The 18,181-nt window shown below is 42.4% G+C and overlaps 2 protein-coding genes across 2 annotated transcripts; both read left to right on the forward strand.

Moving 5' to 3' along the window:
- The first annotated feature begins 1,470 nt into the window (after positions 1 to 1,470).
- Positions 1,471 to 6,400, forward strand: bag3 (BCL2 associated athanogene 3). Its single transcript, XM_085368880.1, has 4 exons — positions 1,471 to 1,700; positions 3,477 to 3,812; positions 3,934 to 4,278; positions 4,421 to 6,400. Exons 1-4 carry the CDS (start codon positions 1,503 to 1,505, stop codon positions 5,144 to 5,146), a joined length of 1,605 nt encoding a protein of 534 aa, XP_085225006.1. The 5' UTR covers positions 1,471 to 1,502; the 3' UTR covers positions 5,147 to 6,400.
- A 736-nt stretch (positions 6,401 to 7,136) lies between these two features.
- On the forward strand, positions 7,137 to 17,578 carry inpp5f (inositol polyphosphate-5-phosphatase F). Its single transcript, XM_085369502.1, has 20 exons — positions 7,137 to 7,556; positions 9,307 to 9,387; positions 9,812 to 9,948; positions 10,644 to 10,769; positions 10,938 to 11,105; positions 11,196 to 11,252; positions 11,608 to 11,806; positions 11,962 to 12,141; positions 12,450 to 12,517; positions 12,917 to 13,041; positions 13,150 to 13,227; positions 13,329 to 13,449; positions 13,580 to 13,708; positions 14,102 to 14,219; positions 14,323 to 14,521; positions 14,653 to 14,724; positions 14,805 to 14,878; positions 15,064 to 15,192; positions 15,299 to 15,386; positions 15,529 to 17,578. Exons 1-20 carry the CDS (start codon positions 7,460 to 7,462, stop codon positions 16,691 to 16,693), a joined length of 3,411 nt encoding a protein of 1,136 aa, XP_085225628.1. The 5' UTR covers positions 7,137 to 7,459; the 3' UTR covers positions 16,694 to 17,578.
- The last annotated feature ends 603 nt before the right edge of the window (positions 17,579 to 18,181 follow it).

An 18,181-nucleotide genomic window follows, 5' to 3' on the forward strand; every position in this document is an offset into this window, starting at 1 on the left:
GGCAAAGGAAGCTGCATACGAAACTCTTATTTTGAAGTGCAAAGCAAAGGTACGCTTGTTTTTAATGCCGAGATTTGACGGCTCAAGGCAGTGGCGCGAACCACCAGGAGGTTTCTCGAATCTGAGCTCAGATGTCACTGTGAAGAAATTTCCCGTTTGACTTGTACATTCACGCTTTTTTAACAAACTCTTTTAAATATTTAGTCACAACAAGGCAGTGGTTGTGGAGTGGGGGATGGAAGGAAATTATATGTCAACATATATGTTAAAAAAAAGTTGAATAACAAGATTGTTGAGTTCATTGCCTGAACTGTTGTGATAACCCTGGGTGTACAGTACCAAAGAATTGTACTTTTTTATACTAGCCAAAGACATTGTGTTTTTTTTTTTCTTTCCCCCCTCATTTTTATTTTTTCCTTGTGGTTTAAACTTGGCGCATGGTGGGCGCTTTTATTTTGAAGGACTTTTATTAAAGGACAAATGCGTAAAAAATTATCCCCTGTCATTCTTAAGTCTACTAGTAATTTTCCATTTAAAAAGACTTTAGTTACTCTCACTCTTTAATGTTACTGGCTCTAATTTGTGTTGCGCAACCGTGATATTTTTACAGCCATAAGAAACCGTCTGAGGTGGATTAAGAAAAGCGTGGCGATGGGTAATTAACGGTGATATAATTGACAGGCTTGCAACAATTAAATTTGGCTTCCCCTCCTTGCAGGCAGATATCCAATTAAAACGAATTGCTCCCATAAGCTACTTAATACACATATTTTATTACTGTCAATCACGTGTGTATTTTCTGGAGTGTCAAAATGCAAATATTAGATGGCGTTGCCTGCAATGTCCAAAATATCAAACACCTTTAAAAATCCATGTGTCGAACCTTTGTGACACTGTTAATCCCACGAAATCAAAGGTTTGCTGCACTGGTGTTTTCCTTGTAGTACAGGGCACAATTGGAGTAGTCCTTTGATTAAGAAAGATCAGTCATTAGACGTGTCACTGTGCCCACACTTATCACACCACCAGTTACATAATTGTGCACCAAATCAATGCAAACCCAGACTGAGTTCCCTTGGACAGCATTTATCACGTGGGAGTCTGAGTACATCTATTTGGAGAACATCTTTTTAAGCAAACACTTTGGGATTCCCTTGTCTTGGAAAATGGTCCAGGGGCAAGGGAAACTGAGGAAGGTCCACAGTGCCCACTGTACACATAAGGGTGATTTCTTCTCTGCCCAGACAGGACACTGTGATTTAGCTACAGCAAAGATGAAAAAAAAGGTTGCCTGGTGGGGTGGGCAAAAATAAATAAATACCGAGGGTTTACTCTGTGCCTATGTGAGGGGGGTCTGCCTGCGACATAAAAAATCTGGGAACCCATGCCACTGTATCCAGCGCTGTCCGCCCCCAACATTAACCCTGCTATTTCGAGAAACTTCCAGCCCACTTTTCCACGTCACTTGAAGGAATCTTTAAAGCGTCCGTCGCCCGTATAAAATGTCTCAGTACTCGACAGCCAGCAATATGAACGGCATGAAGACACAGTCACCGATGCTGACCATGGCGAGTAATGACAACGACCCTCTCCCCCTCGGTTGGGAAGTAAAAATTGACCCTCAGACTGGATGGCCCTTCTTCGTGGACCACAACAACCGCACCACAACCTGGAATGACCCGAGACACGACACGAAAAAGGTAAAAGAGCGGCGGGATAAAGTTGGTTAGTTAACGGTAACGGCTAACGGCAGTTTCGCCGCTATTTTTTTTCTGTCGACGTGCGTCGGTTGTGGTGCATGTTTTGGTTTGTTGCGTTGTTAAAGCGGCAGAAGCCTTTGCGCTACATCACTGTTATATATTAGTCTTGTTGACCGTAGGCCCTGTTTGGCACCGTTGCCTCCCCCTCACGGACAGCTCATAAGCCCATTATAACGGGTGATCAACTCTGATATGTTCCCGAGTCATGATCTAACACTATTATTACTCGATGACTCACTCTGCAGCATGCAAAAGGCTACCCATGATGAGCTCCCCGGTATTTTAATGTGTTTCTTTCACGGTGGAAAACACTGCTGCGACGTCCTGCTCATATTAAACTTTTTCCCTTACAAGGATCGAGGCTGGTCCACTTGCTTCGGTTGTGTACGGCTGTAGCCGGGCGCTGGCTGCCCCCCGCGTATCGCATTCAGCTGTATTAAAAACCGTGTTGTGAAAGCGCACAGGTCTGCAGAGAAAACCCGTGGGCTGAAGTGAGCTTCACAGCCTGCCAGCTGGTAATCTTTCGTCTCAGAGAGAGAGACGCTGTTGTCCAAAGTTAGCGTCCAGAGGAATCTGCTAGAAAGACACAGCTGTTGGGGGATAAAATTGGTGCAATGGTGCTGGCAGCGTGGAGTGTCCCATAGTGGCAGAGGGCAAAGGGTCGTTCACGGCTATTTCATTACTTTAGTCCTACTGGAAGAATGCCACTGATTTACAGATAAATGCAGTGTTTGCTTTGTAGGTGTTTACTTTGGGTGTGTTTTGGGCAGCTGGTACAACTTTTGTCACTTTTCAGTTATGCCATTAACTGAGTGCTGAACTGGCAGACCTGTTGCTTGTACCCATCCATAGCTGTCACCTGCAGGTGTCTATTCTAAAGTAATACTAATAGAAAACAAGCGCCTTTCTGCAGTAGAAAATGGACATTTAAAGCATCGATTTACTAGTCACACTGTAGTACCCAGCCCCTTCTTTTAATTACATTTTACTTTTGTATGCATACAAATGTATCCTGGGATTGTATATGATTTGATGAATAAATGTTGCTCAAGAAAGAATTTACTGTGCTATGTGGAAAGAACTCGTATATTTACTCTTTTTTTTTTCAATCAAAGCAAACCACATTTCCTCTCTCTGTAAAAATCCTAATGTTTGGCTGATATTATTAGATCCAAGGATGTGCTAACTGTTGTTGTTGGATAAGTCAGGACATTCATCCAGGTTATGTTACTCTGATTGTGAAACAATCAACAATAATATTCATCACGGAAACAGCAAGCTGTCTGACGGGAAACACACCAGAGCCTGTGGGTTCACATATCAAAGATTCAATGAGGTGATACTTTTGGCATCCCTCTGCGAAATTGTGACATTTTAAACTGTAACCTCTGCAGTTACCTCAGGACGGAAAACACTTTCCTTTTTAAAATTCCTTAATAGTTTGAAAAAAACATTTAGTGGGACATCGTAAAATGTCCTGTTGTACGTGGACTTAAATGTAACTCTTTAAGTGGACGAGCTTATAGCTGAATATTTAACATATATAAAAGTAATGTTGCTTCTGTTACACACCCATGAGCAAGAATAAGTTGGGTAAAAATATATTAAAGCACATTTTGTAATCAACCGATGCCTAAAATTTGCAATAAACTACAATAGCAACTGTAATTCATCTGAGTATAAGGTTATATAGATTGCTATATTGCTATGTTTCAGGTTCGAGAAGTGTCAGCAAATGGACCCAACATACAGCCAGAACTAAGTCCTCAGGAGACACAGAAGACCTTTGTGAGGGAGATGAAGCATCCCATTCTTCGCCCAGGTTATGTTCCCATCCCAGTCTTTCATGAAGGCGCAGAACTGAGGCAGCAGCAGCACCCGTGTTATTCCTACATCCAGCCGAGCATTGCACAGAACATCCGGACAGACGGGCGGACACCTTCCCCAACGCCGGTTCTCCACTGCAGGCCTAGATCGCCTTTACATGGCCCGTCAGACAGCTCCTCCTCTGAGCCTGGAAAGACCAGCTCGCCTGTCTCACAGACACCAGAGGTGGGAATTGAGTTTAAATGTGCCACCAGATGGAGTATAATGTTTACAGTAGGCAGAAATGTTCCAATTTTCAAACAACTACTGAATTTTGACTGTTTTAATTTGGTCATTTATTTTTAAGGCTTATACTGTTACGCATCACCAACCTTCACGTCCCAGCAGCACCGGTCTCCAGTCTGGTTATATCCCTATACCAGTGATTCATGAAGGTGGAGGGGGACAGACACAGGTTCAATTAAATCCCTCAGTTTACTCTCAGCGCATCCCTTACCCAGAACATCAGCAGCCCTTCCATCGTCTTCAGACAGATGAATGGCCCGGCTACTCTGCTGCAATGCAGCCCCCCCGGGAACAGGCTTCGCCAACTCTGTTTCCTCAGCACCGCGATACTGCCTCCATTCATCTCCCTCCTCACATCAGAAGCCAGTCACCTGTTATATCACAAGTGATGGGAGAAAGGCCACAGGTAATTTTACTTTTTCTGTGTATTCACTTGGCGTGTTGTTGTTTTTTGTTTTCTTCAGATATATATAAAGCTTTGATTTCCCTGTTAGCATGCTGTGGCCTAGATTTTGACAGATTCCAATAAATTGTTTTTGACTTCTAAGGTTCAGCAGCATATCCTCACGAGAGAGCCGCCACAGAAAATGGAGCAGGAACAACAAAGCATGCAGCAGAAACCCGAGAACACGCAGCTCCCCCAGCCGATGCACACAGAAGCCGACGTCCAAAAGCCTCAGCAACCTCAACACTTCCAGCAGCCTCCACCTCAGCAGCCTCAACACTTCCAGCAGCCTCCACCTCAGCAACCTCAACAGTTCCAGCAGCCACAGCAGTTTCAGCAGGCACCACCTCAAACGTCTCCACAGCCTCAGCAACCTGAACAACCACAACACCACAGTTCAGACATCACAGTTCAAATACCTCCAAAACCAGAGCCCCAGGACACGAAATCTTTTCCTCCAGAGGTCCCACCTGGAAAAGTAGAGGCTGGACAAGCTGCTCAGGGTCCCATCCACCCAGGATTAGCTAAGGTACAGCAGATAGTGGAAAGAGTCGCTAAACTGGAGCAGGAGGTGAAGTGCTTTGATGGGAAGAAGAATGATAAGAAATACTTGTTACTGGAGGAGCTGCTCACCAAAGAGCTCTTAGCGCTGGACTCTGTCGACCCGGAGGGCCGTTCAGACGTACGGCAAGCGAGACGAGACGGAGTCCGTCGCGTCCAGACCATACTGGAAGAACTAGAGCAACTGGAGGAGACTGTGATGGAGGGACAGAAAGGAGAGCCCAGCATGAAGGAGAACATTGAGATGACAAAGGAGACATCGCAATGACTGCACACTTCATAAAAAGAGTCAAGAGGGATTACCTGCTGTATATTTGATAGTGGATAAGTCTGCTCTGACTAACTCTCCTCCTCCTCTACCTACAGCATTTGTGGAAGTTGCATGCATTGATTAACAGTGTTGGTATGTCCAGCCATTCAGCACATAATTGATGGTAGCTCAGTGCAATCATGTTTTTTCAAGCCAATGTTGTTGCCTTCTATGTTGTGCCGATGTCTTTATAATAAGACGGCCGTCATGATTATTGGTTGACAACAAATACCAGGCAAGGGTTAAATAAGAGGCCTTTTTTCAATAAATGGAAGAGAAGCATAAGTATTTTCTTAAGAAATGTCATGTGTAATTGCCTTTTGTCTGATCGAATATCATACGAAGCTTTTCACAATCCAGTTGGTACACGTGTTTGTACACAAGTGCAAACGTCGGGGCTTTAAAGCAGAACTCTGCTAAACTGAGTCAACAAGGAAAGCATTTCTCCCCGTTTATCGCCACATGGCCATGTTGGAGCTGCTTTGTCACAGAACACAGTGAATATGTTTATTAGAAGCTGCTTTTTGGTGCATTACTGATTCTGCTGTCTTTGCACTTTGCCATCATTGAATTGTATCATGCTGAAAATCAGCAGCACTTCGTTTTAAGTATATCAGTTAAAGGAGTTTTGATTGATGTGTTTGAGTGTTTGTATGTGAATTGGTTTTCTCGTTATTTCAAATCATGATATTAGTATTTATATCATTATATGAAGTATTTTGGTACAATTAATGAATGTGTAATAATAAATGGAGGGTGAGATTTGTATCTTACTTGAGATGTGAGACAATCAGCACTTGGTGCTAAATAGGAGATGCAGTTAAGAGATTGTCAGAATGTCCTTGTATAACTACCAAAGCCACAATCTGTAATAACACTAACGCACACACACACACACAAATGGCCCTAAAAGCCTTAAAGATGCCAACAGCGATAAAATACCCCCCAAAACACTATAGTCTGTCAGTTTTATGATCACACTGTTTGTGTAGTAATTTATTACTCTAACAAGACTGTAAGCCATCTGCCTAACACTCTTAACCAGAAATTATAGATCGTGGCTTAATGTTGATCACGGTTTATTAGTAGCTTTGATGAAAGAAATTCACGTTGGTATGGCTGAAAATAAAATGACTTTGACATGAATTTTGACTGATGCTTGGGTTCCCAAAGATTCTCAAAGTGTGAGCCTTTTTATTTTATGTTTTATGTTAATCGTTTACTCAAGGACAAGAAAATTACCAGGTAATTGAATTGTATATATGTATATATGTATACGTATATGTCCACTTGGCCAGCTACCAAATCAAGCCTGATTTTAATAAACACAAGTATGTGTATCCTCCATTTCCAATGCAAACGTGTCCCGTGCCTAGTAGGCAGCTGTCTTAAGTCTGCCTTATTTCCTGCTAAAGACTTTTCCATGGTGAGATTAACAGTTATCACACAGTGTGAGGTCAGCTGCTCCCTCCCTGTTCCCTAAGGCTCACAGTGAATCATGACTGGGAACATTTCTGCCCTCTTTTTCCTGGATGGGTGTGGACAGTTAAAATGAGCCCTTCACTGATGAATGAGCTTAACCTCTAACATGAGTTTAACGATTATATTATATTTCTCTGGTGGTTATTCAAGCAGATAACCGCCTAATTTTGAAAGCATTTATCATTCAGATTTAAGCCCAGTACTGGTTTAGCTGTGGTATTGTGCCCTTATAGGGTGGCTGGTTAAATAATAACACCTGGGAAATGTGTTGGTAACATTTTTATTGCTTCTTAGTCCTTTAAAGTGTAAATATAAGATTAGTTAACAATTACAGTAATCATATGGTAAACAGTATTGGGGGGGGGGGGGGGGGGGGTTATGATCAGTACCTGCACACACCGGTGATGACGGATGTCACGTGTCATTGTTTAGACCAGGAAACAGCCTATTACGTCTTGAACGGCTCACCGCTGCTTCACCTCGGGGCTGTTTCTCACTCACTGATGTGTAGCCGCCTTCACTCTGTCCAGCATGACCGTGGGAAGGGATGCTACTCCGGTACAGAGCGAGTTTGAGTATCAATATGCGCAGAAGTGGAATAAACAAATCCGACACGCATCCAGCTGCTGCACCCGCTAGCTCGCTAGGTAGCTAGCTCTAGTAGCACGCGAGCCAGTGGGAAACGAGCTAACCGAGGCTATCGACGGTTAATCGTCGAGACGTGAAGGACCAGGACCGGGCTGTCGGACCAGCTAGTTGTTTGTTTTTGTGTAACCTGAAGAGACAAAAATGGAGTTGTTTCAAGCTAAAGACGACTACATTCTTCAGAGCGGGGACCGTGCTCTGTGGTGCAGCCGAAAAGACGGGACGATGACCGTCAGACCTGGTACGTAGGTACTGGATGTGGATGTCGCTTTTCACTGCTGCAGCCGGCCATTTAACATTACATTACAGTGCCACTAACATTTGGACTTACCACTAAAGTCAAGACGAAGCGTCGTTTTTGCTGGCTTGTTTTAAGCTGACAGCATCACTGTGCTCATTGGGTTTTGTCCCAGTGCACCTCAAACACATCAGCAACCTTAATCTCTCGTGTCTGACGCGTATTCATCTCTGTGATAAACCCTTTGATGATTATTAGATCGAAGCTAATTTACCTGCCTCCGTTAAACACAACAAATGCTTGCTAAACGGTATTTTTAATGGTTCAAGCATTGATCCCAAGCTTTGAAATGATCGCTTCTTTGCTTTCATTTCGATAGTGCCAACACCCCTAACAGACTTCAAACTTCTGACTTTGCTCTTTATGCTACACACTGGAAGGTGCATCTCACTCTTCAGCTCTTTTTTTTTTTAAAGACAAATCTGATATAAAACAAGACAACGAGAAGGTGAAAAAACCGGAAAAGTGATTGATTAATGAGAGCTAAATTATAATATAATTCCGATATAAAAGTGCATACAGACCAAAATTTAAAGCTAGCATATTGAGTGTTATTGCCAGGTTCTGGCTGTTGAGTCACATAAGCGAGTACTGAAACACTGGCTCAGCTGTGACTAATGATTGGACATGCTTTGATGTTAAATGAATACCAAGGCCTGTGGTATTAACATTTTCCCAGCAGAAGGGAAAGAAAAAGTTTTATGAGAGTCAGCACAAGAGCTGTGCAGGTTGTCCCCTGTGGCAGTTGAAGTAGTATGGTTGTGCAGCCATCCTGAACAGGTTTTTAGTTGCACCACTGTTTCATTATTTAATTGGAAAAAGGGTTTCCGCTCCTCACTGCGTTTCCACTCCACTCTCTCGCACATAGTTAAGTATTTCACTGATTGTACTTTCTATGTGAAGCTGTTGTTGTTACTTTTTTTAACTGGTTTTTTGTTTGCTTGGTTTTTTTACGTTTTTTTTTTTGTTTTTTTTTTTAAATTTTGCCGTTTTCTAGACCTTTCTTGTGGGGACCCTCCCAGCCGGTTCCCCCGCACATTAAATTGTCTGCCTTGTGGAACAGGAAGACTCATTGTTTAGGGCAGCTTACAGTTCATGTTCTCCACCCTTAGCCACGCCCTTCACATTTTTCCAATTTCCTCCACTGTGATGTGTAATCTCTCACCAATGCAGAACATTGCGTTTTATTTGCTGGGCTGACCTTATACTTGACCTGGTGTTCGGAAATAAAAAATAAATAAATAGGCAAAGCTTGTCTTTTCATGCATCATATCACATTTTATTCAATAAAATGAAAGCAGGCAGACTTTCCTGCAAGTGTATAGCTGTCATTTTATATAGATATGCACGAACAAACAGTGAGAGACCTTACAAGTTTGAGACAGAAAATCTACTGCCTGTGAGTTGTCACCACCTTTACACAGCGTTCACATCATCTAGGCTTGAGAGTGTTCTAAGTATTAATTAAAAAAACAAAAAACAAGTTCCTGCATGTAACAGAGCACCAGCCAACTATGACTGTCGTTTTGTCATGACTACTGTACTTTTGTTTGATTAACTCATATGCAAAACTGTGACTAAAAAAAACAGACAAACTGTGTCTGCAGAAAAATGTTACTTATGGCTTCTTATATGCTGCAGAGCATGTATTACAGCATTGTTGTCGTGTTTCATCTCTGTATTTTTCTTTCAGCCACAGACCTGCTGTTAGCTTGGAACCCAGTGTGTTTGGGTTTGGTGGAAGGTGTCATTGGAAAGATACAGCTTCACACAGGTACGTGGAGCACGGAAGACCTTTGAACACTTCGCAGAGCAGGCGCATTCTCGCCAGTGCTTTCCATCTGTGTGTGCTTGGACTTTTGAGCCGCCAAATCATCCGGTGCTCAGGATGTTTCTTGTTCACCAGTAAAGGTGTGAAAAGAAATGTGTGAAAGAGCTTTGAAATCTGTGTAGTAATCAAGAGGAGTGAATCAATACTGATGATTCAATTGATGACAAGCCCCGATTTGTATGATGCAGAGTGCTTTTGTTGTTTTTATACATTCTAGTATAAGCGATATTATTTAAGAGATTTCTTGTGTTGCCGTTAATGACCGATGTGCAGCTGCTTTCTTCACACATTTTCAGAATGTGAGGAATTTTGCACCCGTGATGCAACTCCCCCACCTTTTTTTTTTCTTCTCCCCTCCTCTTGACAGATCTTCCTCTCGGCCTTGTGTTAATCCGTCAGAAAGCGCTGGTCGGCCACTTACCGGGAAACCACAAAGTCTACAAGATCACCAAGATCGCCGTCATCCCCTTGTCTGACGAAGAGCCTCAGGAGCTCGAGCTGGAGGTGTGCACACATGCGCTGTTTATTCTGCTCTTTAACTTCTGTTTTAATCATGCTTTCAGTTCCCTGGGCAGTACTTCTAACAGTTAAAATCCTAAATTGGTATTAATGTATCCAAGAATACACTATGAGTCAGTGTATGATTCAGCTCTGAGAATGGACTGAGGTGTAGAAGTTGTTTAGATAAGTTTTGTTTTTGCCCGCACATATCTAGTTTAAAAAAAAAATACATGCAGACATAAAATAACCGCAGCAGACCGCAAAGAATGTTGATTGCTGAGATTTGAGTTTTTCAGGGGAGCTTCGTGGATGGTGAGACAGAATATTTCCAAGTGAGTAATAATGGCGGTGGATTGTTAGCACAATGGCTTTTAAATCTTGTCCACTTGTCCCTTATAGCGCAGAATGAACACGTGTCTCCCTTTGTGCATAGAAATCCTGGTGTGTGCATCAGTGTAGATGTTGGCTTGTTTACAGCAGCCCTGTAGTAGTATTGCTACTATAGTTTACTCTAGTGTCCTATTTGGCTGTTTTTGTAGAGGTTATCTAATATCTGACATTTGATACCAAATTCACTTTTTTTTCCAACTCTGTCCTCGTCCCATTGAACGTGTTTGATGGTCTAAATATCACTATCATGTTTCGATTTGTAAAGCTGCAGAAATTTGATAGACCATCCTCTTTTCTTTTTTTTCCAGCTTTGCAAGAAGCATCACTTTGGCATCGACAAACCAGAGAAGCTGGCCCAGTCTCCAGATGAGTCCAAGCTGATGAAAACTTTAAGTCAGATCAAATCTAATGTTGCTGTGCCCATCAAGAAAAAGGTATTGTTTTGTTTTACACACAAGCATGGATTATCATATTGAAACTGATCCCCTACCTTTCCTCTCTTTCAAACTAGTGAAGGCTTTGAAGTTCTTCTAGGATTTCCTTCTTTTGTTGACTTACTTTTTCTTTCCACCTGCCCAATCCAGTATTCCCCTGCTTTCCAGGTCAAGGAAAACAAAGAGAAGGAACGCCTGGAGAGGCGGCTGCTGGATGAGCTGTACAAGATATTCATGGACTCAGACTCCTTCTACTACAGCATGACCTACGACCTGACAAACAGTGTCCAGCGTCAAGGAGACTCTGATAAGTCTGACATGCCTCTGTGGAAGCAGGTTTGGAGTTATTGAAGTTATTTTATTCTGCTTATGTCTACTACACAAACTCCTTATTGTGGCTGACTGTGTTTTTACTCTGTGTTAAAGGTGGATGACCGTTTCTTCTGGAATAAACACATGATCCAAGAACTTATTGACCTTCAGGTATTGAACACCCGCCCCACCCATCTACTGGGAAATACAGAGAGCGTCTGCTTAGTGCTGCTTTTCTATTTTCAGGCCTGAGTAATTAGAATTAAATGAAAACACCGTGTTCTCCTGAAAACTGCTTACAGAGTCATTGTATTTTCTGTAAAATAGTCAGCTTAAAAGAGTGTAGTTGGTCATGCTGTTTAAATGTGGCATTTTGTATGTACTGATAAATGCCAGGGCGTTATCAAAAGCAGCATGAAAATACTCAAAGGCGGGATGCAAAGTACTTTCTTATCAACCTGGCCTCAAACTAAATTTTAATCTGTCTGGCTATTTTTCTTTTTTTAATGTCTGTTGAACGTTCCAGGTCCCAGAGGTTGACTTCTGGGTGATACCAATCATCCAGGGCTTTGTGCAGGTGGAGGAACTGGTGGTAAACTACAATGAGACCTCTGATGAAGAGCGGAGCAGCCCTGACACCCCACCAAAGGAGATCACTTGTGTTGATGACATCCATCCTCGTTTCACTGTGGCCCTGATCTCCAGACGTAGCCGCCACCGCGCAGGTAGAGTTTGCCTTAGGGGAGTCATGCTCTGATTCAGTCCAGTTGCATGGGCTGCAACAAGTAATTAAGGCACATTCTGGTAGCTAGCTGATTTATTGTCTGCAAGTGAAGCATGATCCAGGATATAAATACACATGCATTATTCTCCCCCAAAGGGATGCGGTACAAACGCAGAGGAGTGGATACAGACGGCCATGTAGCTAACTATGTGGAGACGGAGCAGTTGATTCACGTGCACAGCCACACTCTGTCCTTTGTGCAGACTCGTGGCTCTGTGCCTGTCTTTTGGAGTCAGGCAGGGTATCGCTACAACCCCCGGCCACGGATAGAAAAAGGTCAGTAGAGCTCTATCTTGTATTTAGACCTAAACTGATGGTTTCTGACACTCTTTGTGTAGAAATCTTTCCAGTAGCAATTTCTCATGAAATTTTTTGGTAGCTTAAAAATTGTAGCCTACCTTCTCTGCCCTTGCTCTGATTATTATTATTTTTTATTTCTTGCATAAATTATAGATTGTAATCAGTAAATTATTTTAACTGTGACTGCCTCCTTGTTTTGCATTGGAAACAACATAAATAACTCTTTCACCAGAATCAATAATAATAAAAAAGTTTTTAATGCATATTTTCACCTGACATTTCAGGAGAGAAGGAGACTATGACCTACTTTGCTGCTCACTTTGAAGAACAACTTAAACTGTACAAGAAGCAGGTGAGTGTTCCTCACCAGAGTGCATACTCGTATATCCGCTTAGGCTATTTATTAAATGCATTTTCTGTTATTTACTTTGGGTTGTGGTGTCTGCAGCTATACATAGTGCTTGCATAACCCGCTTCCTGTTGTAACTAAAACAGAACATCCTGCTAATGATCAGTGACATTGCTTGTCAGTAGCTTGGATTATTTCAGATGGTGTTTACAGTAGTGTAGCAGTACTTTTATTTAAGCTTGTGATGAGCTCAGCTGTTGGCTTTTTTTTTTAAAGACTTAAGCCTGTTTCCCAGTTTGTTTTTTTTCTTCATGTGATAAAGTTAATATTTATTTTTTCACTCTTCACTGAACCCAAAAATCTTAAAAATCCAGTGACAGCACTTTTTGGTGTCTTCTTTAGGTCATCGTTAACTTGGTGGATCAAAGTGGGCGGGAGAAGATAATTGGTGATGCATATCTGAAACAAGTCCTCCTGTACAACAACTCTAACCTCACTTATGTTTCATTCGACTTTCACGAGCACTGGTGAGACAGACCCTTTTTACACGAGCGTCTTTTACACGAATTTCACAATCTATATATGACCACAGTACATTCACTTCCCCTGTATGGTTCTTGTATCCTGTTTCTCAGCCGCGGCATGAAGTTTGAGAATGTGCAGATACTGACAGATGCCATTTCTGACATCATCACTGACATGAAGTGGGCCTGGTAAGTGTCGTGCCACCTGAGCACTATAGCATGATAGGTTTGGTGTCAAAATGCGATTTCTGTGAATGTGTCTTGATTCTGGTTGTGTGTCCCTCTGCCAGGGTGGACCAAGCAGGAGTAATCTGCAAGCAGGAGGGCATCTTCAGAGTAAACTGTATGGACTGTCTTGACAGGACCAATGTGGTCCAAGCTGCTATTGCCCGGGTAGTGATGGAACAACAGGTGTGATTTTCTGGATTTTTTTTGTTTATGATAACTTATATTTTAGAAATCCTGATTATTAAAAAAAAAAAAGGTCATAACCATTATAAATATCAAGGATTGCATTTTATGTGTGCTTTTCTTCCTGCAGCTGAAGAAATTGGGTGTGATGCCTCCAGAGCAGCCTCTGCCTCTCAAGTGTTACAGGATTTATCAGGTCATGTGGGCAAACAACGGTGACACCATCAGCAGACAGTACGCTGGCACAGCAGCTCTCAAGGTATCTTAATTGTATGAGGTCTGGGATAATCCTACTTAGAAGTGCTACCCAAATCTGAGTACAGTGTAATGTTTTCCTACTGTAAACTTACTGAACAGCACCTTTTCAGAACCAAATGACACACAGGGAAGCATCTAGTATTCTAAATGTTCTTTAGAAGACTTGACAGAGAGAAAAAAGTGTTAAAAACAGAAACAGTACTTCTCACATATTGTCATATTGGGCAATAACTGTGAATGTGCAAATACACAAGTGTTAGGTAAGCCATATTTAAACAAAAAGGGATGTCACAAATATGGACATAACCTTTTAGCACTGCACTCAGGTCGTCAAATAATTAAATAAAAAAAGCAGTGCGACGAGTTAAAGGTAACACTTTTTGTCCTATTTTAGGGGGATTTCACCAGGACGGGAGAAAGGAAACTGGCCGGTGTCATGAAGGACGGGGTGAACTCAGCCAATCGCTACTATCTGAACCGTTTTAGGGATGCTTACAGACAAGCAGTGATTGGTATTTGAAAACAAAAAACTACTCATATTGGTTTCTACCTATAGTGTCTTGAAATCAATCCTTAATTTGCATTTGTTAAAACTCCTTTTGCTTCTGTCTGCAGACCTGATGATGGGCCTGCCAGTGACGGAGGACCTTTACTCAATCTTCAGTAAAGAGAAGGAGCATGAAGAAAAAGAAAAGGAGAGCCAAAGAGGGGCCCAGGAGCAGGTCAGCCTCCTCCTGCAGACCTACATGCAGCTGCTGTTACTAGACGATGAGAAGTTTCACGGAGGCTGGGCCCTCATAAACTGTGACATGAGGTGAGCGAAATGCTGTTCTGACTGTGCGTTGATGCTTAATGGCTTTATATAATCAGGATATAGCTGAACTATAGTTCCATCGAGGCTTTTCCGTGCTCTTTTAATCCCACTGTTCTCTTATCGCCCACCAGCCTCATTGATGCAACCAACAAAGATGAAGATGTGCTGCTGCTCCTGTCTGATAAAGCATACTATATTGCCTTGTAAGTTGAACCTTAAATTTGCGAAAGAAAAAACCCCCAACTCTTATATTTGACTTATATGTACATTTATTTCCTTGTAGCTATGATGAAGAAGCAGATAAAGTCAACCAGTACCAACGCCTCATTTTAGAGGGTTTGGAAAAGATCGAAATTGGTAAGAAGTTAAACTCCAAGGAGAAGTGAGAGCTCTTGTAGACTCAGTGAGTCATTCAACACTTCTCGAAAGTGTGCTTAACAGTTTCTTCCGTAACCTTTTAGAAATATCTGCGCTCATTATGATTCATGAAACGGAAGCAAATCACTACAAACGGATATTAGAAGTTGCACTTCGCATTGCAGGTCCTGAGCCTACTCTGTTCGGGAAGCCAAAGTTCTGCTGTATGCGGCTGCACTTCAAGAACGAGGAAACTAGCGGATACTTTCACACGCTGCGAGCTGCAACGCGAAATCCCGAGGATGATGGGAAAGGTAGTGTGTGACTATTTGAATTCTTTAAATAAAATGAGAAAAAGTTAGTTTTACACTTTAAACTGTGCAGATATTGCTTAAGACTTAACACTGTGACATTTCACAGATACATTGCAGTGCATAGCTGAGATGCTTCGCATAACTAAGCAGGCTACAGGGAATGACCTGCTTGTGGTTGAAAAGAAGCTGGAGAGGTAAGTACAAATTATGCTGATTAGCATTCGTCTCGGTCTCTCTTTGATATGATTTCAGTGTAACGAAGTTAAACATTCAGACTGCATTGCCAACTTTTAGACAGCAGCTAGAGCTGTGACTTAAGTTGCGTGTGTTTTCCAGGCGGCAGAGTAAACCTCACGAGGATATCATGGGGATCCAGAACAAACCTGCTGACCAAGTTCAAGGGAGCTCCGGCCTTGCACAAGGCAAAAGTTTTATCCTCAATAAATTCTCCACTCTAAATCAGAAAGTGAAACAGACCAAGACAAATGTGAACATCGGCCCCTTCAAGCCCCTCGGTAAGCTGGGCAGCTTCTCTAAGCCTGATGTAAAAGTCAATTTTCTAAAGCCAACTATGCATGTCAACCTGTGGAAGTCGGACAGCAGCTTGGAGACATCAGATAACGTCGCTGGCACGGGAGCCCTAAAAGACATTGGTAATGAAAACTATGGACACTCTTCAGATTCAGATTCTTATAATTCAGACCCGGAGCACCCGTGCTCTGGGTCCTTAGAAAATGTGGACTATGTGCTGCCCAGCTGCGGCATCGTAGCATCAAATCCCAGACTGGGCAGCCGCTCCCAGTCCATCGGTAGCGCAGAGCTAAATATACCCTCTGTTATCCGGGTCACGGGTTGTGACGGGAAGCAAGAAAGCTCAACTCACATTAGTGATGACAAGTCTCCCGGGGCTGCCTCAGTGGCTGAAGAAGCCATTCTCATTGACTTTGGTACTCCCATCGATGCCTACTGCCACCAGTTCATCCAGGATGCACAGACCAAACCTGTTGAGGTGTTCGGAGAGCTGCCACAAGCTGCCATACCTCCACTCCACAACCCTGCAGTGCCTGTGCATAAAAAGAACCCAGCAGACTCAAACAAGCAGCCAAGCTCAGAGCAGATGGAGCAGGAGGAGCCTCAGCTCCCCAGGCCATCCCAGCTAGACGTCCAATCCTCTACCTCCAGTTCCAGCCTCCTCACTATCCAGAAGCCTAGCTCTGCAGTCTCAGGAGGCTCTCAGAAAAGCGCTTGCTCACAGGTGGAGGGCAGCCTCGGCCCTTCGCCTGCCGACAGCAACGGCAGCCGAGTGGTGTCCCCCTTTGCCAAGATCAAGAGTTCCATGGTCCAGGTGGCCAGCATGACCCAGGCGGGATTCACTCAGGGCATCAATTTTGCAGTTGCAAAGGTACAGAAAAGCCCCGAGCCAGAAGCTGTCAACGAGGTCCAAGAGAACGAGTTGAAGGCAATGTTTACACAGTGCCAGACCAGGATCATTCAGATCTAGTGCTTTCCTTGTAGCAGCACTTTGGAGTCGTTTGTCATGTATAAACTTCCCGTAACGTAGCAGTAGCAAAAGCTTGCACATGGTGTCACTACTCGGCCAAGAAATGTGCTCTTAAGTTAAACTTGCCCATGTTAATGACTCTTGTACAGAATTGATAAAAATACCCCAAAGCCCATCATAGTAGTTACTATGTTTACGTGCACATATGTATGGGTTACTCTACTTTCGAGGGCACTGAATCATAGATCTTTTGCCATGCAACCTTGCACACTGACGCTCCTCTCTTTTATGGTTTATTAACTAGTTCTCAGATGAATGCTGAATAAATGTCTCAGCATAGTAGTGCACAGTACCTAGGATGAATAAAAAAAATATGGCATATTGATAGAAATTTGAGTACTTGGAGGGTGTAATAATTTTCAGAGTCTTAGTGCTCCATCCAACTTAAGTCACTCCAGAAATAGTTCTACTATATGATTAGCTCAAGAGACAAACAACCAAGAACAAAGAAAATATTTAGGCTTTTAAACTCATATACTTTGAGAGTGGTATGCAGAGTATTTCCGTGTGTAAACATGTTATTGTCCTTAGTCCGAAGTTATTTAATTACCCACAATGCTCGAGTGTGAGGTTAATGGTAACAACCGATTTTTGACGACGCAGGTAAGCAGTTAGCTGCATGTCGAAAGACCAACTCTGATTTTATCATGTACTGTAGGATAAACTCATCCTGGCTACTCAATGGCGTTTGTGAGCTAGTAATGCCCTTCAGTTTGTAACAGTCGTCGTAGAAACCAACCAAATATCTTTTGTGATTCCCAAAGGACTATTCTGTGTTGAAAAGTACCCTTTGTATAGCTGTCAGAAACTAGCCAGACGACATAATCTATGTAGTAATCCTATGTAATATCAATGTTGTCGAGTGTAACTTAGAAGATATACCGCTGTAGAAATAACGACTATTTAAGAACTTAGAGTATCCTGGTTGTTGATATGTACAGTGAGTATTGTCTGTCTCTGAGTAGAGCTGTCTTTTAGGCTTTTTGTATTGATGCTAAGGTGAAGTTTAAAGAGGTATGAGCATTATATTTTGAAAAGAACGCCCAGTACTGTCATTGTTAACCACGAATAACCAGAAAACATCTGGTTGGAGTTGTTTTTGATAGATTTATGTATTGAAATAACTATTCTGGTAATGGTTATAATAATTACCTACACGATGAGGGTTTATTTGAGCTAAATCCTTAGCTTGCGTTATACATTGAAAACTGCATGTTTGACAAAGACAGGCGAGTTGCATATAGTAGGTATATATGCAACTGCACCCACGCAGTTACGAGAAACACTGACGCTTTATGCACTCCCCAAACTTAAAGCATATTTGCCTTAATAGGGAACTAAAGTGGGATTATGTATATCAGGTATTTATGGCAAAATCTACCTTTTTAAGTCTTACATGTTACATTTTGTGTACTGTATAAAAGATAT

The sequence above is a fragment of the Diplotaxodon limnothrissa genome, linkage group LG13 (assembly GCF_057381915.1).
Source record: "Diplotaxodon limnothrissa isolate DT_005_m linkage group LG13, D_limnothrissa_male_GT1.1, whole genome shotgun sequence".
Taxonomy (NCBI): domain Eukaryota; kingdom Metazoa; phylum Chordata; class Actinopteri; order Cichliformes; family Cichlidae; genus Diplotaxodon; species Diplotaxodon limnothrissa.